Source organism: Pseudophryne corroboree, chromosome 1, assembly GCF_028390025.1.
Source record: "Pseudophryne corroboree isolate aPseCor3 chromosome 1, aPseCor3.hap2, whole genome shotgun sequence".
Taxonomy (NCBI): domain Eukaryota; kingdom Metazoa; phylum Chordata; class Amphibia; order Anura; family Myobatrachidae; genus Pseudophryne; species Pseudophryne corroboree.
Genome location: NC_086444.1, coordinates 861,020,867 through 861,047,949, shown reverse-complemented (window position 1 = coordinate 861,047,949; position 27,083 = coordinate 861,020,867). Strand labels below are relative to the sequence as shown.

General features: G+C 46.1%; 1 protein-coding gene across 5 annotated transcripts in view; it reads right to left on the bottom strand.

Annotated features, from left to right (window-relative positions):
* The window catches only part of PSD3 (pleckstrin and Sec7 domain containing 3), a 1,004,314-nt gene that overhangs the window by 490,008 nt on the left and 487,223 nt on the right, over positions 1–27,083 (bottom strand). For all 5 annotated transcript variants that reach the window (XM_063919992.1, XM_063919993.1, XM_063919994.1 and 2 more), the window contains 2 exons: positions 17,951–18,031; positions 12,770–12,882 (listed from right to left, as the gene is read on the bottom strand). In XM_063919992.1, coding sequence (XP_063776062.1) covers positions 12,770–12,882; positions 17,951–18,031 — 194 coding nt within the window. The remainder of the gene's footprint in view (positions 1–12,769; positions 12,883–17,950; positions 18,032–27,083) is intronic.

Here is a 27,083-nt window from a genome sequence, read left to right as displayed (position 1 = left end):
TGTCCCTCTGAGTCAGAGGCACCTGTACCACCACTCCTGTGGACAGGAGGGAATGTACCACCGAGTGCAACGTGTTTGCTTTTGCCGGATCCAGAGGCACATCTGTCGGGTAAAGTCGATGAGGGGGACGATTCTTGAAGGGTATGGCGTAATCTCGAGCAACGACTTCCCTCACCCAGGTATCCGAAGTGGTCTTTAACCATTCCTGGGTAAAACCTAGAAGTCGAATCTCTTTTGGCAGAGAATATTGAGCGCTCACTTCGTTGGGCTAATCAATCGTTTTACCACAAAAGCAATAAGGCTCATACTTTGTTGGCTAATCGCTTACATGCCAAGAAGGCCAATCAATGCATTCACACGATCAGGGAACCCTCAGGCAGCGCTACTTATGACCCTAAGAAAATTAATGGTGTCTTTTTTGACTATTATAGAGCGCTCTATAATCTTGACCCCCCGACCGACCCCACAGCACATGCCGACCGGATTCAACAATACCTAGATTTGTGCGCTCTTCCTCGTTTAGATGCTGCAGCTAACTCTGCTCTCAATGCGGATATTTCTGCTGAAGAAATCGAAGCGGCACTAAAAACCCAGAAGCCTTCCAAGTCCCCTGGCCCGGACGGCTACTCGATGGCGTATTACAAAACATTCGCCCCACAGCTCATTCCCCATATGGTCTTTTTGTTTAATAGAATATTGCAGGGCACCCCTTTTCACATTGATTCCACGTCCTCTCGCATTATAGTTATCCCGAAACCCGGTAAGGACCCTTCATATTGTTCAAATTATAGACCCATCTCTTTAATCAATACCGATCTCAAGCTTTTTGCCAAGGTACTGGCATCTGGCCTGAATACTGTGTTGTCGTCATTAATAGACCCTGATCAAGTGGGATTTATCCCCGGCCACCAGGCCTCGGACAACACCAGACGTATTGTTAACTTAATTCATCATATCAACTCAACAAAGACACCAGCGATTGCCCTGGCGCTTGACGCCGAAAAGGCGTTTGACCGCATCTCGTGGCCCTTTTTGTTTCTACATTATCCACGTTCGGTCTTCATGGTCATTTCATCACTGCAGTAGCGGCCCTCTATTCTAACCCTTCATCTACAGTCCTGACCAATGGATTAAGCTCACCACGGTTCAGTTTAAGGAATGGCACTCGTCAGGGTTGCCCTCTCTCACCCCTACTTTTCGCCTTATGTATCGAACCTCTTGTAGCCCGTATTAGACTCAACATTGATATTGGAGGTATCACTGCGGGACAGAGCTCATATAAAATATCTCTGTTTGCGGATGACGTGCTCGTGACTCTTTCTAACCCTTTGATTTCTCTTCCTAACCTACAGAAAGAACTACTTTTGTACGGATCCCTCTCTGGTTATAAAATAAATCATTCTAAATCTGAGGCCCTCGCGTTTAATGTTTCATCTCACACTAACTTGACTTTGACCTCTTCTTTCCCTTTCCTCTGGAGGCCCTCGGCTATTAAATACCTTGGCATATTTATCACTAAATCCTATACTAGCCTCTATCAGGCTAATTATGTTCCTATAATTAAAATGCTCACACAAGACCTAGATAAATGGGATTGGCTCTATATCTCGTGGATTGGACGGATTAACGCCCTAAAAATGAATTTCCTTCCCCGTATCCTTTATCTGTTCCAAACCGTTCTGACAATGGTGTCCCGAGTGACTTTGGCCTCCCTGTAAACACTGTGCCACAAATTCATCTGGGCTGATCGTAAATCTCGATTACGACGAACCATATTGACCAAGAGTACAACCTCAGGCGGTTTGGGATATCCTAATCTTCAGGCTTACTATAATGCCTGTCAACTTAACCACGTAGTGTCCTGGCATTCCCCACGAGGGATTAGAAAATGGGTCGATATCAAGAACTCGATATTCCAGGGTATTCCCCTGGACTCCCTTCTATGGCTCCCCAAGTCCTGCAGACCAGCCTCGGCCTATTCAGTCCCCACGATTAAATTAACCCTCAGATTGTGGGACAAACTCCGCACCACTTATAAACTTTCTTCATACCCCTCACCTCTGTCACCTATCTGGGGTCACCCCGCCTTCCCCCCAGGCAGTGAACGAAATATGGCAGCCCCATGGCAATCTCAGGGGGTCACGAGATTTATCCATGTTAAAGGCCATTCTGCACCGACCTCTTTTGGAGATTTTCAAGTACGCCTCGGTATTCCATCCTTGGGCCATTACCATTATAATCAAATTCTTAGTTTTCTTAAATCTCAACTTAAAACTACTCCTTTGAGGTCACCCACCTCCTTTGAACATATGTGTTTACTGTCCATTGGCAAAAGGGGAACATCTCAACAATATATAACTCTATTTTGGCTCCGGATCCTCCTCTCCGTAAACCCCATGAACTAGCCTGGGAATCAGATCTCACTCATCCGCTGGAAGATGATCAATGGGAAGACATTAGATTGTGCACTGCTAAAGCCTCTATTAGTGTGGCACTTAAGGAGACTTGTTATAAAGTTTATACCAGATGGTATTTAGTCCCCTCCAGACTTCATTCCATTTTCCCTGCGACTTCGAATTTATGCTGGAGACTTTGTGGAGAGGAGGGCACCTTTTTCCACGTTTATTGGACCTGCCCCTTTATTCGCCCCTTCTGGAATACAGTGGGAGTGCTCATCGCTCAAACTTGCGGACATAACATAGACCTCTCTCCTGAAATTGCTTTACTTCATGCCCCCATACCGTCACTACCCAAAATCCATGATAAGCTTGTTATGCAATTCTGCATGGCGGCTAAATCCCTGATTGCTAAATGCTGGAAGGATCACAAACCACCCTCCACGGCATTACTGATGAATAAGATTAATTATATAGCCAATATGGAATATATCACTAGCCTGCGGAATAACACGGTGGCCCAATTCCACAACATTTGGTCCCCGTGGTACCTCGCGCGTTCTCTGTTAATTCCTGGACTCTGCTAATACCTGTGCCAATACCTCTGCTATTTCCTCTTCTGTTATATTTGCTTGGTCTTACAGCCAACCTTCCGATTCCTTATATGTAACTCTCTCAACTTTCCCTTTGTGTTTTTACGCCATCTCTTTCTTTTTCTTTTTCTTTTATCTCTCTTCTTTTTATTTTACCTCTATCAAGTTTTTTCTCAGTTTTGGTATAGGTTCTATACTATGAATGAAAAATGAAAAAGAGATTGGTCATGTACACGTTTCAATTTACACAGGTTGTATATTGCTTTTATTTGATAGCCTCTATTTTCATAGAACTGTATTTCTCTAACGTCCTAAGTGGATGCTGGGAACTCCGTAAGGACCATGGGGAATAGCGGCTCCGCAGGAGACTGGGCACAACTAAAGAAAGCTTTAGGACTACCTGGTGTGCACTGGCTCCTCCCTCTATGACCCTCCTCCAGACATCAGTTAGAATTTTGTGCCCGGTCGAGCTGGATGCACACTAGGGGCTCTCCTGAGCTCTTAGAAAGAAAGTAATATTTAGGTTTTTTATTTTCAGTGAGATTTGCTGGCAACAGACTCACTGCTACGAGGGACCTAGGGGAGAGAAGCGAACCTACCTGCTTGCAGCTAGCTTGGGCTTCTAGGCTACTGGACACCATTAGCTCCAGAGGGATCGAACACAGGCCCAGCCTCGGTCGTCCGGTCCCAGAGCCGCGCCGCCGTCCCCCTAGCAGAGCCAGAAGACGTTCCTGGAAATCGGCGGCAGAAGACTTCGGTCTTCATTAAGGTAGCGCACAGCACTGCAGCTGTGCGCCATTGCTCCCCAGGCACACCACATACTCCGGTCACTGATGGGTGCAGGGCGCTGGGGGGGGGGGGGGGGGCGCCCTGGGCTGCAATATAAGTACCTTACTTGGCAAATTAACACATAATATAGCCTTTAAGACTATATGTGTGTAAAATCTCCTGCCATAACTGTATAAAAAAAAGCGGGAGAAGCCCGCCGGAAAAGGGGCGGGGCTATCTCCCTCAGCACACTGGCGCCATTTTCCCTCACAGCTCCGCTGGAAGGATCGCTCCCCAGGCTCTCCCCTGCAGTTCCAGACTACATAGGGTAAAAAAGAGAGGGGGGGGGCACTAAATTTTAGGCGCAATCTTTGATATATAAGCAGCTATAAGGGGTAAAATCACTGTGTAGTGTGTATCCCTGTTTTATATAGCGCTCTGGTGTGTGCTGGCATACTCTCTCTCTGTCTCCCCAAAGGGCTTTGTGGGGTCCTGTCCTCAGTCAGAGCATTCCCTGTGTGTGTGCGGTGTGTCGGTACGGCTGTGTCGACATGTTTGATGAGGAGGCTTATGTGGAGGCGGAGCAGGTGCCGATAAATGTGATGTCACCCCCTGCGGGGTCGACACCTGAGTGGATGGATATGTGGAAGGAATTACGCGACAGTGTCAACTCCTTACATAAAAGGTTTGACGACATATCAGATGTGGGACAGCCGGCTTCTCAGCCCGTGCCTGCCCAGACGTCTCAAAAGCCATCAGGGGCTCTAAAACGCCCGCTACCTCAGATGGCAGACACAGATGTCGACACAGATACTGACTCCACTGTCGACGATGATGAGACTAGTGTACATTCCAATAGAGCCACACGTTACATGATTACGGCAATGAAAAATGTGTTGCACATTTCTGATATTACCCCAGGTACCACAAAAAAGGGTATTATGTTTGGGGAGAAAAAACTACCAGTGGTTTTTCCCCCTTCTGATGAATTAAATGAAGTGTGTGAAGAAGCGTGGGCTTCCCCCGATAAGAAACTAGTAATTTCTAAAAAGTTACTAATGGCGTACCCATTCCCGCCAGAGGATAGGTCACGTTGGGAGACATCCCCTAGGGTAGATAAAGCGCTCACACGCCTGTCAAAGAAGGTGGCACTACCGTCTCCGGACACGGCCGCCCTAAAGGAGCCTGCTGATAGGAAGCAGGAGGCTATCCTGAAGTCTGTTTATACACACTCAGGTATTATACTGAGACCAGCTATTGCTTCAGCATGGATGTGCAGTGCTGCAGCTGCGTGGTCAGATTCCCTGTCAGAAAATATTGATAGATGCAGATTCTAAAAGGCACATAGAAGTTTTGCCTTACAAGGGTGAGGAGTTGTTTGGGGATGGTCTCTCGGACCTCGTTTCCACAGCGACAGCTGGGAAGTCAGCATTTTTACCCCAGGTTCCCTCACAGCCAAAGAAAGCACCGTATTATCAGGTACAGTCCTTTCGGCCCCAGAAAGGCAAGCGGGTTAAAGGCGCGTCCTTTCTGCCCAGAGGCAGAGGTAGAGGAAAAAAGCTGCAGCATACAGCCAGTTCCCAGGAACAAAAGCCCTCCCCCGCTTCCTCTAAGTCCACCGCATGACGCTGGGGCTCCACAGGCGGAGCCAGGTACGGTGGGGGCCCGTCTCAAGAACTTCAGCGACCAGTGGGCTCGCTCACGGGTGGATCCCTGGATTCTACAAGTAGTATCTCAGGGGTACAAGCTGGAATTCGAGACGTCTCCCCCTCGCCGTTTCCTCAAATCTGCCTTGCCAACAGCTCCCCCGGACAGGGAGGCAGTGCTGGAGGCAATTCACAAGCTGTATTCGCAGCAGGTGATAGTCAAGGTACCCCTCCTTCAACAAGGAAGGGGTTACTATTCCACAATGTTTGTGGTACCGAAACCGGACGGTTCGGTGAGACCCATTTTAAATTTGAAATTCTTGAACACCTATATAAAAAGGTTCAAGTTCCAGATGGAATCGCTCAGGGCGGTTATTTCAAACCTGGAGGAAGGGGATTGCATCGTATCACTGGACATCAAGGAGGCTTACCTGCATGTCCCCATTTACCTTCCTCACCAGGAGTACCTCAGATTTGTGGTACAGGACTGTCATTACCAATTCCAGACGTTGCCGTTTGGTCTGTCCACGGCACCGAGGGTATTTACCAAGGTAATGGCCGAAATGATGATACTCCTTCGAAAAAAGGGAGTTTTAATTATCCCATACTTGGACGATCTCCTTATAAAGGCGAGGTCCAGGGAGCAGTTGTTGGTCGGGGTAGCACTATCTCGGGAGGTGCTACAATAGCACGGTTGGATTCTGAATATTCCAAAGTCACAGCTGGTTCCTACGACACGTCTACTGTTTCTGGGGATGGTTCTGGACACAGACCAGAAAAGGGTGTTTCTCCCGGAGGAGAAAGCCAAGGAGTTGTCGTCTCTAGTCAGAGATCTCCTGAAACCAAAACAGGTCTCGGTGCATTACTGCACGCGAGTCCTGGGAAAAATGGTAGCTTCCTACGAAGCAATTCCATTCGGCAGGTTCCATGCAAGAATCTTTCAGTGGGATCTGTTGGACAAGTGGTCCGGATCCCATCTTCAGATGCATCGGCTGATAACCCTGTCTCCAAGGACCAGGGTGTCTCTGCTGTGGTGGCTGCAGAGTGCTCATCTTCTAGAGGGCCGCAGATTCGGCATACAGGACTGGGTCCTGGTGACCACGGATGCCAGCCTTCGAGGCTGGGGGGCAGTCACACAGGGAAGAAACTTCCAAGGGCTATGGTCAAGCCAGGAGATTTCCCTACACATAAATATTCTGGAACTAAGGGCCATCTACAATGCCCTAAGTCAGGCAAGACCCCTGCTTCAAAACCAGCCGGTACTGATCCAGTCAGACAACATCACGGCGGTCGCCCATGTAAACCGACAGGGCGGCACGAGAAGCAGGACGGCGATGGCAGAAGCCACAAGGATTCTCCGATGGGCGGAAAATCACGTGTTAGCACTGTCAGCAGTGTTCATTCCGGGAGTGGAAAACTGGGAAGCAGACTTCCTCAGTAGGCATGACCTCCACCCGGGAGAGTGGGGACTTCATCCAGAAGTCTTCCAACTGATTGTAAACCGTTGGGAAAGGCCACAGGTGGACATGATGGCGTCCCGCCTCAACAAAAAGCTAGAAAGATATTGCGCCAGGTCGAGAGACCCTCAGGCAATAGCTGTGGACGCTCTAGTGACACCGTGGGTGTACCAGTCGGTTTATATGTTCCCTCCTCTTCCTCTCATACCAAAGGTACTGAGGATAATAAGACGAAGAGGAGTAAGAACTATACTCATTGTTCCGGATTGGCCAAGAAGAGCTTGGTACCCAGAACTTCAAGAAATGATCTCAGAGGACCCATGGCCTCTGCCGCTCAGACAGGACCTGCTGCAGCAGGGGCCCTGTCTGTTCCAAGACTTACCGCGGCTGCGTTTGACGGCATGGCGGTTGAACGCCGGATCCTGAAGAAAAAGGGCATTCCGGAGGAAGTCATCCCTACGCTGATTAAAGCTAGGAAAGAAGTAACCGCAAACCATTATCACCGCATATGGCGAAAATATGTTGCGTGGTGTGAGGCCAGGAAGGCCCCAACGGAGGAATTTCAGCTGGGCCGTTTTCTGCACTTCCTAGTCAGGGGTGACTATGGGCCTAAAATTGGGTTCCATTAAGGTCCAGATTTCGGCTCTATCGATTTTCTTCCAGAAAGAACTGGCTTCACTGCCTGAAGTTCAGACATTTGTTAAGGGAGTGCTGCATATTCAGCCCCCTTTTGTGCCCCCAGTGGCACCTTGGGATCTCAACGTGGTGTTGAATTTCCTAAAGTCACATTGGTTTGAACCACTTAAAACCGTGGATTTAAAATATCTCACGTGGAAAGTGGTCATGCTGTTGGCCTTGGCTTCGGCCAGGTGTGTGTCAGAATTGGCGGCTTTATCATGTAAAAGCCCTTATCTGATTTTCCATATGGATAGGGCGGAATTGAGGACTCGTCCCCAATTTCTCCCAAAGGTGGTTTCAGCTTTTCATTTGAACCAGCCTATTGTGGTGCCTGCGGCTACTCGTGACTTGGAGGATTCCAAGTTGCTGGACGTAGTCCGGGCCCTAAAAATCTATGTTTCCAGGACAGCTGGAGTCAGAAAGACTGACTCGCTATTTATCCTGCATGCACCCAACAAGTTGGGTGCGCCTGCTTCAAAGCAGACTATTGCTCGCTGGATCTGTAGCACGATTCAACTTGCACATTCTGCGGCTGGACTGCCGCATCCTAAATCTGTAAAAGCCCATTCCACGAGGAAGGTGGGCTCTTCTTGGGCGGCTGCCCGAGGGGTCTCGGCTTTACAATTTTGCCGAGCAGCTACTTGGTCGGAGTCAAACACATTTGCTAAATTCTACAAGTTTGATACCCTGGCTGAGGAGGACCTAGAGTTCGCTCATTCGGTGCTGCAGAGTCATCCGCACTCTCCCGCCCGTTTGGGAGCTTTGGAATAATCCCCATGGTCCTTACAGAGTTCCCAGCATCCACTTAGGATGTTAGAGAAAATAAGATTTTACTCACCGGTAAATCTATTTCTCGTAGTCCGTAGTGGATGCTGGGCGCCCGTCCCAAGTGCGGATTGTCTGCAATACTTGTATATAGTTATTGGTTAACTAAAGGGTTATTGTTGAGCCATCTGTTGAGAGGCTCAGTTATATTTCATACTGTTAACTGGGTATAGTATCACGAGTTATACGGTGTGATTGGTGTGGCTGGTATGAGTCTTACCCGGGATTCCAAATCCTTTCCTTATTGTGTCAGCTCTTCCGGGCACAGTATCCTAACTGAGGTCTGGAGGAAGGTCATAGAGGGAGGAGCCAGTGCACACCAGGTAGTCCTAAAGCTTTCTTTAGTTGTGCCCAGTCTCCTGCGGAGCCGCTATTCCCCATGGTCCTTACGAAGTTCCCAGCATCCACTACGGACTACGAGAAATAGATTTACCAGTGAGTAAAATCTTATTATTTCAATCTAATATTGTTCGTAAAAAAATTTTTTTTTTTTTTTTTATGTTGTCATTCTATGTTGATAAGCGGACAAATCTTATCTCTGCATGTTCAACATCTTTATTTGTATCTGTATTTGTACAACAGTGTTTTGATTACTGATCATTCTCAATAAAAACCCTAACTTTAAAAAAAACCTAGAAGTCGGCCCCCCACCCTGGGATCCCCCAGAGGGAGGCCCGCCCCAGTGTCAGTTTTGGAAGCTGGCTGACGGGCGGCCCAGGCACGCTTCGGTCTGGGCTTGGCAGGTCTGGAAGCACGAGTTTGCTTTGGGTACGCCTGATCTTTTGCTTTACCTGGAGTACGAAAGGGCAGAGGGAAAGTACTTTTAGCCTTCTATGTTGAAGGAGTCGTACTAGGTAGGCAAGCTGTTTTAGCCGTAGCCAGATCAGCCACAATCTTATTGAGGTCTTCTCCAAAGAGAATATCTCCCTTGAAAGGAAGCACCTCCAGGGTTTTCTTGGAATCCAAATCTACCGACCAGGATCTCAACCAAAGGATACGTCTGGTCAAAACGGATGCAGTAGCAGCCTTGGCCGCAAGCACCCCAGCATCGGAGGCCACCTCCTTAAGTACAGAGAAGCTGTAGCAATATATGAGAGACATTGTCGAGCATGCTCAGATGCATCGGAGGGCAATTCCGCCTCGAGCTCCTGAGCCCACGCCTCAACAGCTTCAGCAGCCCAAGTCGCTGCAATAGTTGGCCTTTGCACAGCCCCCTGAAAGGGTATAAACTGCTTTTAAACAGCCCTTCACATGACGATCCATCGGTTCCTTCAGAGAGGTGACAGTAGTTATTGACAGAGCAGAGGAAACAACCATACGAGCCACATGAGAATCTACAGGCAGAGGAGTTTCCCAATTTTTACACACTTCCGCAGAGAGAAGATAGCGAGCCAACAGTCTCTTATTCGGTGTATATTTAGTTCCCGGATTTTCCCAAGATTCCTGACGTATGTCAATCAGGTGTTTAGAACAGGGTAAAACTTGTTTAACCACGTTCTTACGCTTAAACCTATCCTGTTTCTTAGAGACGGTTTCAGGCTCAGAATCGTCAGACACTTGAAGAATGAGCCGTATCGCCTCAATCAAATCCGAGACATCCACGGATGACTTCCCTTCCCCATCTGAAACATCAGCGTCAGTGCCAGCGGGGTCAGTATATGCACCGTCCTCCTCAGAAGACGTGTCGGTCAGAACCGTGGGTTGGGAGGAGGTAATCACCCTTCTAGAAGACGACCTAGTCTTATGTGGGCGAGAGTGACCCTTAGATTTTGACATGGATTGGTTCAAATGCTGTAACTGAGTGGAAAGTTGATCCGCCCATGGCGGGTTCACAGCGGGGACCATAAACTGTGGTAGTGGCACAGGTGGTCCCACAGGGGGCGTCAATTTAGTCACAAGCGTGTTTAACAATGTGGAGAATGTAGCCCAAGGTGGGTCTTGTGATGCCCCAAGCGCTACCGACCCACTGGGGGGTAAGGAACCCCCAGTACCTGATCTCTCAGCTGCTAAATTATCCTCCAGTACGTCCGCGGCCTCACAACCACGCAGTGTGGGAGAGACCCCAACGTAGTTGCCACATTTAGCAGACATAACTATGTGCACAGTAATGGGCAACCCGGTACAAAATCTAGCAGCACTATACCCAACGAAAGCTCTCAGAGAATGAGCCGAAGAAGGCACAGACCGGGAGTTCAATAGATATAGAATATATGGTGACTATAAATCACAAGTAAAAATACCCCATTAGTATATCTTGTGAAACAATCCTATATTATTTGCAGAGAAATACCTGAAACACTTGGCCCCCTCAGGTATAGCATTATAGGAATAGCATGCTGAGTGAAATACCCTGCAATAAGGCAACAACGCAGCAGCTACATGCACACACACATATATAGTCACAAGCGTACCATGAAGAAATGATGTACCATAAACTGCACTGGTCTAGCAATACAAAGTAATACTCAGTATGGCTATATGTGATAACTATAGATATAACAAACACAGTAAGCACTGGATGTATATCACAGGGCGTTTGTACCACACAACCCTGAAAGTATGCACTCTTTCTTAACTAACACAGTCCCAGTGACAGGTAGAATACTCAAGTGTCCTGTAGGAAGCACAGCACTGGCAGTCAGGTGGTTCCACAGAGGAGGATTTGCCCCAGCAATCCCAGGAAACAGCAAGACTCTGTTTATAATGGCTGCTGATCGGGAATGAGGGAGAGGGAAGCAGCTCCAAGGCGGGAACATTGCTGAAATGGCGCCCTGGGGCTGGGGGGAGGGGCCTCAAGTCCGACCTGCTCCCCCTGCTGGCATCCCCACCGGGTGTGCGGGCAGTAAAGATAAAGCCGGGGGAACTTGGTACAACATCCCCCTTGACCTGTGCCCATAATATAAACCCTGGTGGCTAGTGGAACATCAGCCCAGTAATCCGTGTCCACGCCAGCACGCGCGGCCCACCCCCTACGGCCGCGCTGGATCACAGTAAAGTGCGGCACAGAAGCCCCTTACCTCCCCCTTGTCTGCGGCCCTGCGAGACGGCGGTGTGTGTGTGACTCACGTTAGGATGGAAGAAGCCGGCGCCTCCGCTGCAGTGACCCGGCAACCGCGGCGTGGGAGTATACAGCGCCGCTGGGGGTGATGGAGCTGCAAGCAGGAAAGTCTAGTAGACTGTGCCTGCAGCAGCCCTGGAAGTCTTCTTTACATTTTTCTGTTTTCAGTCTGAAAAACGAAGCTCTGAAAAAAGGCTGCTTAGGGCAGCCTCCTGTTAAGTGCCTGCATACTGCAAGGCACCAACTTACAAACTAAGCTCACTGGCATGGAGGCGGGGTTATAGAGGAGGCGGCGCTGTGCATCTTGGGAACAGTCAAAAGCTTTGAGCCTGTTGGTGCCTCCGATCAAGATCCTACTCTACACCCCGATGTAATTCTTTGTGGAGCCCAGTGTACCCCGCAGCAGAAAAGGGCTTTTTATTGCGAATTTGGAAAATGAAATCCCAAGTAAGTGCCGGCAACTGGGCTAACTGAATAGCCCAGGGTGAGGTAATTAGATGCTGTAATTTACTGCGGCAAATAGGATACTGCTCTACGACTCATTTACATGGGCTGGGGACACAGAAGGACTCACTCATGGAATGCAGAATACATAGTCCCTATATGGAAGGATAATCAACACATCTAATGTATCTACACAAATGGGAAGGGGACCACAAAGCTTAAATACGGAGAATAAGTAACTGCTCATGTGGATGGATGGATGGATGGATGAATAAATCAGTGAGTGGAACTCACATGGAACCAACAGATAAGAAAATCCCTATAACAGTGGTTCCCAAAATGTGTGCTAAGGCACCCTGGGGTGCCACAAAGCTGTTGCAGGAATGCCTCGGGTTGGCAATCCAGGAACAAATCAAATTATTTATGGACAATGTAATAGGCAAAACCAGTGCTAGTGGCTGCCGATCACAAAACATGTGGTCAATCAGAAGCACAACTGTACACCACCACATAATTGAACCTAAGGATGACAGGTAGGCACAATTTACTTAAATTTAATATTTTATTTCAAAATTCTCACATGAATATTGGCAAATGGACCTTGTTTTCTGTATACAGACTCTGTGAACCATTTTCCAATGCACTCAAATCAATAGATTTTACCATGTAGCAAAAGGATCGATGATCCCTACATATGTTAATTTTATTCTTGGTAAAGTGCTAGATATCCCTTGAGAAATTAAATGGCACAGACATAAGTAGGCCCTTGATGTACAGCCAAGGAATGATCCATCTAGATACCAATACCAGCGAATAAGAGAAAAAATAGGGCTATCAAGTAACATAAGAAAGAGAGTATGCCGACAGTATAAGCAATCACATGAAAGGTAAAGTTAGAGCGTACCTGGAGAGCACATGGTATTTGGATTACTTAGAAAATATCTGTTGGAGAAGTGAATTAATACTCTCTCCCTTTCCTGAGTCTCCCCAATGAGTGAAAAGGCTTTAAAGAAACTCCTGCACAAACAAAAGAGCACAGATTAATATATACACATTTTAATGTTTATATTTAACAGAATAATATTTAATTAGTCTCCCTTTTTTATTTATTTGTGCCCCTGGAAAAATTGTTTCAATTTCCTATTCTATCCATAAATATTATTTTTTTCACCATGCTGTCATGCTAGTCATAATTCCAGTATGAGCCACCAGCCCGGTCATCACCACACTGCCAATATAAGGATAATTCCAGTATGAGCCACCAGCCCTGTCATTACCACACTGCCAATATAAGGATAATTCCAGCATGAGCCACCAGCCCTGTCATCACCGCACTGCCAATATAAGGATAATTCCAGTATGAGCCACCAGCCCTGTCATTACCGCACTGCCAATATAAGGATAATTCCAGTATGAGCCACCAGCCCTGTCATCACCACACTGCCGATATAAGGATAAATTCCAGTATGAGCCACCAGCCCTGTCATCACCACACTGCCAATATAAGGATAATTCCAGTAAGAGCCACCAGACCTGTCATCACCACACTGCCAATATAAGGATAATTCCAGTATGAGTCACCAGACCTGTCATCACCACACTGCCAATGTAAGGATAATTCCAGTATGAGCCACCAGCCCTGTCATTACCACACTGCCAATATAAGGATAATTCCAGTAAGAGCCACCAGACCTGTCATCACCACACTGCCGATATAAGGATAATTCCAGTAAGAGCCACCAGACCTGTCATCACCACACTGCCAATATAAGGATAATTCCAGTATGAGCCACCAGCCCTGTCATTACCACACTGCCAATATAAGGATAATTCCAGTATGAGTCACCAGACCTGTCATCACCACACTGCCAATATAAGGATAATTCCAGTATGAGCCACCAGCCCTGTCATTACCACACTGCCAATATAAGGATAATTCCAGTATGAGTCACCAGACCTGTCATCACCACACTGCCAATATAAGGATAATTCCAGTATGAGTCACCAGCCCTGTCATCACCACACTGCCAATATAAGGATAATTCCAGTATGAGCCACCAGCCCTGTCATTACCACACTGCCAATATAAGGAGGAAGGCCTTAATTTGTAAATAGCCACATTATGTCATTAACTTCATAGTCTCAACTTTTAAATGTATCAAAATGTTGAAGCATATACTGTGTATTCAGCTTCTTAAAACCATGGCATTTGCACTAACTGCACATACATTCTTGGTGTGTAGTACTCCATACACTCAACAGGTGGCACAATTGCTATTGTTATCTACGGAAACTAACTTTCATGCTGTTCTTTATAAACTTCACATATGTGTTTAAAACAGGGCTGGACAGATGCTTTTGGTAAAATCACTGTTCATCCTGGTGTTCTAATCAGGGATAACAAACAGTAAGAATATCCTAATACTGTCACCAGTGCCGTTCTACCTGTGCCATCTTCTGGTGTGATAAGTGGAGCTAAAGGTGGTAGTGTACTGGTCATAGACAGGCTGGCATATGTGGCCACTGGTTCTTGCATACTGTGGGAGTACACTGGAATACTGCAGCTGCATGGCAAAAAGTATATGGATACCCTTCCAATTACTGTGCTTGGTTATTTCACCCACACCCATTACAAATAGGCTCATAGAATCAGCACACTGCCATTCAATCTCCATTAAAAGGAATTATGCATAAAATACAAAGCGTTCTCATAGTAAACACATTTTTGTAGGAACACAAATGTACACCCCAATCAGTGAAAACGGGACACTGGTGCTGAAGTTACTAATCGAGAAATAATCTCTGTACAAAATATATAATGGATCCCCAATTTGCCATCAGTAGTAGTTTGCCTATTGCGATAATGGGGTATAGATGCATACATAAATAGCTAAGTATATTGAACAGTGTTAATGGAGGTCAGTGATAAGTGCCTTTATGACTACATGCTTTATTGGAGTGAAATGACATGGATTTTAGAATTTAGCAGTTAGCATGTATTATGAACTGGGTCTTGCAGCAGTATGGCGTTTAGGTCTTGCAGCAGTATGGCGTTTAACTTTTATGTTTTAGTAGTTAGAATTTACTATCATTTGTGTGCCTTGGAGTTGTTATAAAGTGCTTGATGAATTGTAGTAAGGCTGTGTGGAGCGATGATATTTACAATGAATCATTAATTTTTGAATTGTATTTATCTTATCCATAATGGAGCAGATTAAAGCATATAAACTGGTGTATTACCTGCAGTGCATTACAAAATGGAGGTTCCTTACATGTGTCTGCATGATTAATGTCTACAACAGCAAGGGAATACAATATGGCTGTGATTTGATACAAGAATGAGCTTAATGTATACATCTGAATAGATTAATGCTGCATACTGTTATGGTAAGACAGAGGTGCTGTATTTAGGGGCTGCACACTGTAATGGTTATACAGATTTGACCGTAAGCAGTTTGGCATAACAGCAGATGATATAAATAATACTGTATTTTAAGATCTTTCATAGTTACATATGTAGGAATTGCATGTGTGGCAGGGTGTTGGAGGTGAGTAAGCATACAGTTACAGTAGTGTAGAACATATGCAATTATATATCGTAATAATAACAGTTATTAAATTACCATTCATATATTTGCTTCAATATTACATATAACTTATCAGTGCTAAACTACAGAGTAATAGTACACTCCTTAACACGGAGTATTAGTATTTCTAAATTTATAGAAAGTTAAGTTTAGTGATACAGTTATTTCTGGCATGTTGGAGTGCTGTAATTGGTAAAATCATATAATGCAGCTACTGGAGACAAGAGATATACAGCAATGTGATACTCAGGACATTTATCTCTGTCTCTGCATCTTCACTGATTCAGCTGTAACTGCAGTCAGTGGGTGACAGGGAGAGTGACTGGCAGTGGGTGACAGGGAGAGTGACTGGCAGTGGGTGACAGGGAGAGGGTGACTGACAGTGGGCGACAGGTAAAGTGGCAGTGGGTGACAGGGAGAGTGACTGGCAGTAGGTGACAGGGAGAGTGACTGGCAGTAGGTGACAGGAAAACTGGTAGTGGGTGACAGGGAGAGGGTGACAGGGAAACTGGCAGTGGGTGACAGGGAGAGGATGACATATGAGTTAGTGTGATGTGGGCCCTTATGACACACATATAAGTGGGGAGGTAAAGGGGCACACTTAAAAAAAAAAAAAAAAGTTGTAATTTTTTTTATACAAAAGAAAAGTCTGGCATCATCATGTATGATATAACACACAAACATACCCACAAACAAAACATACACCTCACTGCCTCACTCACCTTCCCTGGGACAACAAAGGCGTCCGCGCAAACAGCAGCACCCCACTGCATCTAGCAGTATGGTGGCAGCAGGCAGCCGCCGAGACCCCTGGGACTTTCGCCCTAGTGCCTGCCGGGTCGGCTCGTTCAGATGGAGATTGCAGCAGAACAGCTGCTGCTGCTGCTCTCCGATAAAAAGAAAAAAATAGTGCCACAAATGACAGCGGGGCACGGGCACGACTGCAATGGATCTGCCACTGGTCCTTACTGTACTAAGTTATCCACATTTTCTGTCATGAAAATACAGTGTATTTCATAAAAGTTTCATCAGTGATGAGGAGAAAAATATGTTGTGTATAAGAGGGCAAGTATTGCATTAATACTTTGTATCCATAACATTATTTATTTCTGGATGGACAAACTATTTATTGACTGCCTTTTTAAACAGTCAATTGCAAATTTATTGACAGACGGCTACACTGTTAAATGATGCTCACACCAAAAAAGAAAATATTATTCTATTTTGTTTTTTAAGGAATAATTTTTACCCCATAAAATCACATGCCAATTCAAATACTATGACACCAATCTGTTACCAGCAGTACTGCAACTACTTTTTGGAAACTTCTTCAGTGAGACACTTAGGGCGGTAACCAATTAGCAGCGGCAATTTGACGCGACTACTGGATTCACCGGGAGCTATCTAATTAGCCCCAGTACGCAGCATTTATTGGGGATTATGCGTGGAAACATAATCTTCAATAACCAGCCCTCAGAGCTGCTATAACACATGGTTCCAGGAATTTATTCCGGATCCCATTTGTTATTGGCCAAAAAATGGGACATTTTTCGGGAAATAAAAACAGGCTATAATTGTATCGCACGAAAATTACCACTGGGCTAAAATCGCGATAATAGCCCGTTTTTATCATCCGAAAGATTAGCTAATTGGATACCCCCCTTAAACAGCAAAGCCCTGAAGAGGAAGCATGTGACTTTCTTACCACAATGAGGTGAGCAACATTAGAGGAAGGACCTTGGAAGTTTGGTTCTGCATTTTTCTCTGGTACTTGCATTATTTAGCATGCCCACTGACAGCTCTATAAATATCCCATAATAATAGGGGCGGTTACCAAGACTCTTAAGGTAGGCATAAACGTAAGGCAATCAAGTTGCTGTCTGCCGGGATTCCGGCGGTCGGTATACCAACACCAGAATTCCGACACTCATTGAAATACCGGTGGCCGGAATCCCGACCGACACCAGGGAATCCCCACTCGGGTGGTGGTCCACGGCACCACCCGATGGGGAATATAACCCTATGCCACCGGGCCCGAAGCGTTGCGAGCGCAACAAGCCCGCAAGGGAAGACACTACGCTCGCCCATGGTATTCTGGCTGTCGGAATCTCTGTCTCCTGACTGCCATCATCCTGACAGCCGGGGTATCATACTGAATCCGCATAAACTCATTAACTGTGTATTGATGGCTTGAAATCCATTTCCATAAAGGAAGAACAATATGCAGCTGAATCTGACTGACACACAAGGAACACACACATTGCCTGCACATACTTATTTAAGGTAATAGATTCTAGACAGGATCCATCCACTTCAGCATAATTTTACCTAACTTTCTGTTATATGTAATAAAACATTTCCTTTCATTTCACTAAACTAACTTTTAGATGAAAGAAAATGAATTTGTCATTCAAAATGGGACTATGGGTGTTAAATCTGATTTCTAGCAACCTGACAACCCATGCTGTACAAGAACCAGTGTGAATTATTTCCCGTACCTGAGTGATTGATCCAGCGTCATCCCAGTGAAATCAAAGAATTTCAGATATTCTTCTGCCACAAGCTTGCTGAAATCATTGCTGAAAGAAAACAATGGAAATCTATTCATATCTGTTCTGCACAATGAAATTGGTTAATTAGAAAATACTTTAGTAAAAGAGCTTTTTGACAACAATAATTACTGCCTCTAAAATACTTCCTTAAAAGCACATTTGAGGGCCACAGTTATAATTACTTGTGCATCCAAAATAAGCAGCAATATATTTGAAACAAAGTAAGGATTTACTATGCAAATGTGTAATTATAATGGTCAAATGAGCCATGAAATTACTAAATATTTAAGTCCCCAATTTAAATTTAACCTCTTATAGATTAACTAAACTCTGTCTTTCATGTAGTAGAAATAAAAGGGCATTCCAAGGTTTACAGCGTTAACAAAGCAACAATAAAACTACAAACAGCAAGTTTTGATCTTTGTAAATTTACAATTTTTTTTTACTAATATTATGAATTTTATCATTAGTTCTTCAGGAAAAATATCACAACTTAACAAGACACTTCCAAGGATGTAAGAGATCAGACTGGGAGGGGAGGATCTCTTACATCAAATTCTTTGGAGCTGCCCTATCCACATTTCAATTTGAACATGGGTTTGGCATCCCCACCTACTGATCGCTGCTGGCTAAATTGAGTATTATATATAAGGTGTAAAGTTAAGGTAGAGATAAATGCGAACTGCAACCAGGGAGACATCTGGGGGAACTTTAATCCAGACAACCAGCAGTTTGTTCTGGAACTTATTCCTGGGAGGTTACTGGACTTTGGAAGTGTGGAAACTTATACCCCCCTAAATCTAGTAAGCTGCTCAGTATTTTTTTTATGGTGGATATGTGATGTTTTTAATATTTATGAATAAACAGTATTTCGTTATTTGAGAAATTTTTCTTCCCCTTTGTACAGTATGTATTAGCTATCTCAGGTGGAATGGGGAATTGAATGATATCTATTACTGTATGAATATAAAGGAGGGCCATATCATCTCATTTGTGGAGAGGTTGATTACATCACAAACCATATTTTTTGTTTTTGTTTTAAATGTAAATTGTTTTCTGCAGGTTTTGGAATTTTAAAAATCAGCAAGGTTTGAGACACCTCAGCCAACAAATCCTCATTACAGCCACAGCATGTACTCCACAAGACCAATACCACGTCCAAGCACTAGTTTTCTAATAATGTCCAATGGGACAATGCGGATTTGAGGGTACACACTATACGATGGTTTATACATCATCCAATATACCGTATAGTGTGTACCCAGCTTAAGAAACAACTTTTAGCAGGAAAATTATTACCAGTCCAAGAGGTTTGGGGAAGTATGCAAATTGATGGTGTAAGTATGATTCTGATTCACAGATCGCTCTTAATGACAAGTTATTGCATACAACAAATGGGCAGATTCGAATTTACACATTTTTATGGGGTGTGGTTCATGAAATCGACAGTGTCTAGGTCGACAATGTTTAGGTCGACCACTATAGGTCGACAGTCACTAGGTCGACATGGATGGAAGGTCGACAGGGTTTCTAGGTCGACATGTGCTAGGTCGACAGGTCTAAAGGTCGACATGAGGATTATTATTATTTTTTTGTGTGTCGTTTTCTTCGTAGAGTGACCGGGATCCCAAATTAGTGCACCGCTTCGCTCGCCATGCTTCGGGCATGGTGCCTTCGCTCCGCTACCGATTCGCTCGGCACACTTTACCGTTCCAATCGTAGTCCACGTGGATCGTTAAGTATGAAAAAATTCAAAAAAAGAAAAAAAATGTGAAAAACTCATGTCCACCTTTAGACCTGTCGACCTAGCACATGTCGACCTAGAAACCCTGTCGACCTTCCATCCATGTCGACCTAGTGACTGTCGACCTATAGTGGTCGACCTAAACATTGTCGACCTAGACACTGTCGATCTTCAGACCGGATCCCTTTTTATGTACGTCCATCCTAGTCCAATGGAAATCAGACACATCTGTCTTTCCATGAAATAAGAAGTTTCAGGCTGGGAATTGGACGGTGACAATGTGAAAGCTACTAACCATCCTGACTTGTGGGAGTGTCATGGAAGTGTATTGGGTGTGCATCAAAAGCTCTGTGTGGGTCGTATGTATGGGGAAGGGCAGCCTGTTTCTGACATATCTCTTGCACCTAGCATGGAGATGGTGCAAGAGAAGACAATGATGATAACGGTTGATGGGCAGCACTGGTTTGCGCTTACATACAAACAAACCCCCAAATTAACATTTAATAGATACTCACATTAGCATAAGGTATTAAATAAGGATTTTGCAGCTGCCCTTAGCCACATTGTGCGTAACTCACAGTAATGTAGCCCATACTAATCCATGGCAAAATATTAACACTGTTCTCAGTCACTCTAGGTGCCAATAATCAATGGTATCACAACTCTCAGACAGAAAGTGTGGATGCTGACCATACACTTGGAGTTGGCGTAGACCCAAAACAGTGGTGAGTAGTAAAGAAATATCAGTGAGCTTCACCGGGTTTGGGCTTTGCTGGACCAGATACACAGGTCGCAGCCCTCTGAATGGGTTCAAAATGTACGGACTGGTGGATATGAAGGAATAGAGGACAGGCAGTGAGACTGGTCAGCATGAGGTGTACTGGAACGTAATCTACAGAAATGGGTCAGAGCCTGACAATCAATGCAGTTATCACGGAATGTGCACAATCAGGTTAGGAGATTAGCCAAGGATAGGGAAGTCACTAGGAGCAGTACCAAAGTAGCAGGTGAGGAGAATATAGCAGACTGAATAAGATCTGAACAAAGATAATCACTCGGAGTTTTAACAACCAGACGCTGGATTACAGGTAAGGAGCCTAATACTCTGGCACTGGATAGTGCCCAGAAACTTCCTTAAATATGGAGGAAATTTGAACCTAGTGCCAAATGTGATGTAACTTTTCATGCTTTTCCAAAAATGTCTAAACGGAGCGGAGAGCGTGTCTCAGTAGGCACGTGTCTGCCAGTAGGAGACTGACGCCTGCCTGCCACACTCACACAGCTGCCCCGGAAGACCCAGAGCTGCCGGATCCAGCAAGAGGGGGCTGTGCTCCAGCACGCTGTGACAATGGGCATCTGACAGCAAAAGGTTTAAATGGAGCATTTTAACAATTGCTGACAAATTAGATTCTGCTGTATTTGAATAGCTCCAATCAGTATAATCAATATTCTCCATATAATGGATAGATGAAGAATGGAGCTGCATCAAGCATGAATACAACTGCCATGAATACATGATATTTTCCTGATTTTATCTTAATAACCCTGGGGGAGATGTATGAAGCAGTGAAAAGACTAGCGAATTGAGCCAGTGGAGAAGTTGCCCATGTCAATCAGCTGCTTTCTATCAATTTATAGAATGCACTTGATAAATGTCACTTCAAAGCTGATTGGTTGCCATGGGCAACTTCTCCACTTACAATGGGACTGTCTGTATTTTAATTTTCATATATGTAGACTTAAAGAAGCATTGGTATGTTACTACTGTTTTAGCATGCAAAAATGGAAACACGCTTTTTTCTTTTACGTCCTAGAGGATGCTGGGGACTCCGTAAGGACCATGGGGTATAGACGGGCTCCGCAGGAGACATGGGCACTCTAAAGACTTTAGAATAGGTGTGCACTGGCTCCTCCCTCTATGCCCCTCCTCCAGACCTCAGTTAGATCCTGTGCCCCGAGGAGACTGGGTGCACTGCAGGGGAACTCTACTGAGTTTCTCTGTAAAAGACTTTTTGTTAGGTTTTTTATTTTCAGGGAGCACTGCTGGCAACAGGCTCCATGCATCGTGGGACTGAGGGGAGAGAAGCTGACCTACTTAAATGATAGGCTCTGCTTCTTAGGCTACTGGGCACCATTAGCTCCAGAGGGTCGGAACGCAGGTCTCACCCTCGTCGTTCGTCCCGGAGCCGCGCCGCCGTCCTCCTCACAGAGCCGGAAGATAGAAGCCGGGTGAGTATTAAGAAGAAAAGACTTCAGATCTTCACTGAGGTAACGCGCAGCGGTAACGCTGCGCGCCATTGCTCCCACACAGACACACACAGCGGGCACTGTAAGGGTGCGGGGCGCAGGGGGGGCGCCCTGGGCAGCAATAAAAACCTCTAGGGACACTGGCATATAAAGGAGATACTGCGGAGGCAGTATATTAATAAACCTCCGCCAGTATAAATAATTTGAGCGGGACCGAAGCCCGCCGGTGAGGGGGCGGGGCTTGGTCCTCCAGCACTAACCAGCGCCATTTTCTCCACAGCACACTGCAGAGAAGCTGGCTCCCCGGACTCTCCCCTGCTGAACAAGGTTACAGAGGGCAAAAAAGAGGGGGGGGGGGCACATTTTATTGGCGCAGTGAGTGTATTTATATATATATATATATATATATAAAAGCGCTGAATACTAACCGGGATTTTATTCCAGTGTCCAGTGGCGCTGGGTGTGTGCTGGCATACTCTCTCTCTGTCTCTCAAAAGGGCCTTATTGGGGGACTGTCTCCATATAGATATATCCCTGAGTGTGTGGGAGTGTCGGTACGTGTGTGTCGGCATGTCTAAAGTGGAAGGCACATCTAAGGAGGAGGTGGAGCAGATGATTGTGGTGTCTCCGTCGGCGACGCCGACACCTGATTGGTTGGATATGTGGAATGTTTTAAATGCAAATGTGGCTTTATTACATAAGAGAGATTGGACAAAGCAGAGTCCAGGGACAAAACAGGGAGTCAATCAATGGCTGTGACTGTCACAGGGCCCTTCAGGGTCTCAAAAACGTCCCCTGTCCCAAGTAGCAGACACTGATACCGACACGGATTCTGACTCCAGTGTCGACTACGATGATGCGAGGTTACACCCAAGGGTGGCCAAAAGTATTCATTATATGATTATTGCAATAAAAGATGTTTTACATATCACAGATGACCCCGCTGTCCCTGACACGAGGGTGCGCATGTTTAAGCAAAAGAAACCTGAGGTAACCTTTCCCCCATCTCATGAGCTGAACGCGTTATTTGAAAAAGCTTGGGAAACTCCAGACAAAAAACTGCAGATTCCCAAGAGGATTCTTATGGCGTATCCTTTCCCTGCACAGGACAGGGTACGGTGGGAATCCTCGCCCAGGGTGGACAAGGCTTTAACGTGCTTGTCCAAGAAGGTGGCGCTACCGTCTCCAGACACGGCGGCCCTCAAGGATCCTGCTGATCGCAGACAGGAAACTACCTTAAAATCAATTTATTCACATACGGGTGCTTTGCTCAGACCGGCAATAGCTTCGGCTTGGGTTTGTAGCGGTGTAGCAGCTTGAACAGATACCTTGTCAGTTGACATTGATACCCTAGATAGGGATACCATTTTATTGACCTTAGGTCACATTAAAGACGCAGTCTTATATATGAGAGACGCTCAGAGAGACGTTGGGCTACTAGGTTCAAGAGCCAGCGCCATGGCGATTTCTGCTAGGTGAGCCCTGTGGACCCGCCAATGGACGGGTGATGCCGACTCAAAGAGGCATATGGAAGTTTTGCCTTACAAGGGTGAGGTGTTATTTGGGGAAGGTCTCGCGGACCTGGTTTCCACAGCTACCATGGGTAAATCTACTTTTTTGCCTTATGTTTTCCCAAAGCAAAAGAAAACACCACAATATCAGATGAAGTCCTTTCGGTCGCATAAATCCGGAAGAGGTCGGGGCTCTTCCTTCATCGCCAGAGGTAAGGGTAAAGGGAAAAGAATGCCTGCCACGGCTAGTTCCCAGGAGCAGAAGTCCTCCCCAGCTTCTACTAAATCCACCGCATGACACTGGGGCTCCACTGAGGGAGTCCGCGCCGGTGGGGGCACGTCTTCGACTCTTCAGCCACGTCTGGGTTCAGTCAGACGTGGGTCCTTGGGCGATGGAAATTGTGCCCCAGGACTACAAGCTGGAATTCGAAGAGGTGCCTCCGCGCCGATTTTTCAAATCAGCTTTACCAGCTTCTCCCCCACAAAGGGAGATAGTTTTAGCTGCAATTCAAAAGCTGTGTCAACAGCAAGTGATTGTCAAGGTTCCCCTAGTTCAACAGGGGAAGGGGTACTATTCAACCCTGTTTGTGGTTCCGAAACAGGATGGCTCGGTCAGACCCATTATAAATCTAAAATCCCTAAACCTGTACTTGCAAAAGTTCAAATTCAAGATGGAATCGCTCCGGGCAGTTATCTCCAGCCTGGAAGGGGGGGATTTTATGGTGTCACTGGACATAAAGGATGCATACCTTCATGTCCCCATATATCCCCCTCATCAGGCGTACCTGAGATTCGCTGTACAGGGCTGTCATTACCAGTTTCAGACGTTGCCGTTTGGGCTTTCCACGGCCCCGAGGATTTTCACCAAGGTAACGGCGGAAATGATGGTGCTCCTGCGCAGGCAGGGAGTCACATCTATGCCGTACTTGGACGACCTCCTGATAAAAGCGAGATCGAGAGATCAGTTGCTGAAAAGCGTGTCACTCTCCCTGAGAGTGCTCCAGCAGCATGGCTGGATTCTAAATTTACCAAAGTCACAGTTGGTTCCAACGGCTCGGCTATCGTTCTTAGGCATGATTCTGGACACGGAACTAAAGAGGGTTTTTCTCCCGATGGAAAAAGCCCAGGAACTCCAGAACAGGGTCAGAGACCTGTTAAAACTGAACAGAGTGTCAGTTCATCAATGCACTCGAGTAATGGGAAAAATGGTGGCGACCTACGAGGCGATCCCCTTCGGCAGGTTTCATGCGAGGACATTTCAGTGGGACCTTCTGGACAAGTGGTCCGGGTCCCATCTTCAAATTCATCAGAAAATACGCCTGTCCCCCAGGGCCAGGGTGTCTCTCCTGTAGTGGCTGCAGAGTGCTCACCTTCTAGAGGGTCGCAGGTTCGGCATTCAGGACTGGGTTCTGGTGACCATGGACGCGAGCCTCCGAGGATGGGGAGTAGACACACAAGGAAAAAAATTTCAGGGACTATGGTCGAGCCAGGAGGCTTGTCTACACATCAACATTCTAGAATTAAGGGCCATATACAACGGCCTACGACAAGCGGAGAATCTTCTTCGCGACCTGCCGGTTCTGATTCAATCAGACAACGTCACAGCCGTGGCTCATGTAAACTGCCAAGGCGGGACAAGGAGCAGAGTGGCAATGGCGGAAGCCACCAGGATTCTTCGCTGGGTGGAAAATCACATAAGCGCTCTGTCAGCAGTCATCATTCCGGGAGTGGACAACTGGGAAGCAGACTTCCTCAGCAGACACGATCTCCATCCAGGAGAGTGGGGACTTCATCAAAAAGTTTTTGCAGAGATAACAAGTCTTGTGGGGACTTCCTCATATAGACATGATGGCGTCACGCCTCAACAAGAAGATTCGTAGGTATTGTGCCAGGTCAAGGGACCCTCAGGCAGTAGCGGTAGACGCCCTGGTGACACAGTGGGTGTTTCAATCGGTCTATGTGTTGCCTCCTCTTCCTCTCATCTCAAAAATATTGAGAATCATAAGATGAAAAAGAGTGCAGACAATACTCATTGTTCCAGATTGGCCTCGAAGGGCCTGGTATTCAGATCTTCAGGAGATGCTCACAGAAGATCCATGGCCTCTTCCTCTCAGGGAGGACCTGTTGCAGCAGGGGCCCTGCGTATTCCAAGACTTACCGCGTTTACGTTTGACGGCATGGCAGTTGAACACCGAATCCTAGCTGGGAAAGGTATTCCGGAGGAAGTCATCCCTACTCTGATAAAGGCTAGGAAGGAGGTGACGGCGAAACATTATCACCGTATCTGGAGGAAGTATGTATCTTGGTGTGAAGCCAAGAATGCTCCTACGGAAGATTTCCACTTGGGCCGTTTTCTCCACTTTCTATAGACAGGAGTGGATATGGGCCTGAAGTTAGGCTCCATTAAGGTACAGATTTCGGCCCTATCTATATTTTTTCAGAAGGAATTGGCTTCTCTCCCAGAAGTCCAACCTTTTGTAAAGGGAGTGCTGCACATCCAGCCTCCTTTTGTGCCCCCAGTGGCACCATGGGACCTTAACGTGGTGTTAACAGTTCCTAAAATCTCACTGGTTTGAACCTCTTCAAACGGTTGAATTAAAATTTCTCACTTGGAAGGTGGTCATGTTGTTGGCCTTGGCATCTGCAAGGCGGGTGTCCGAATTGGCGGCTTTGTCTCACAAAAGCCCCTATCTGATTTTCCATGTGGATAGAGCAGAGTTGAGGACGCGTCCTCAATCTTTGCCTAAGGTGGTTTCATCATTTCATATGAACCAACCTATTGTGGTGCCGGTGGCTATGGGAGATTTGGAGGATTCCAAGTCCCTGGATGTAGTCAGGGCCTTAAAAATGTACGTAGCCAGGACGGCTCGGATTAGGAAAACAGAGGCACTGTTTGTCCTGTATGCGGCCAACAAGGTTGGCGCTTCTGCTTCTAAGCAGACTATTGCTCGCTGGATCTGTTACACGATTCAGCAGGCTCATTCTACGGCTGGATTGCCATTACCAAATTTGGTAAAGGCCCATTCCACTAGGAAGGTGGGCTCTTCTTGGGCGGCTGCCCGAGGCGTCTCGGCGTTACAGCTTTGCCGAGCAGCTACTTGGTCAGGTTCAAACACCTTTGCAAAATTCTACAAGTTTGATACCCTGGCTGATGAGGACCTCATGTTTGCTCAATCGGTACTGCAGGGTCATCCGCACTCTCCCGCCCGGTTTGGAGCTTTGGTATAATCCACATGGTCCTTACGGAGTCCCCAGCATCCTTTACGGACTAGGAGAAAAAGATTTACCAGTAGGTTTAAAATCTTATTATTATCACCATCTTTAGTCTTTACAGCTCCTTTAAATAGAATATGCACAAGTAAAAGATTGGAGGTCACTAGTACCATAAGTCAGTATACATAGGGGATAATGAATCTACCATATACTGTACAGAAATCATATCTTGCCTCACAAACCAGAGGTAGCGCAGAGGTAGAAGCAAACCAGCACCGAGGTACAACAACGGGCATGTGCCATGACAGCAGAGAGAAGAGAGGATTTTGCACTTCACTGCGATATTACAAGCTATAAATTACCC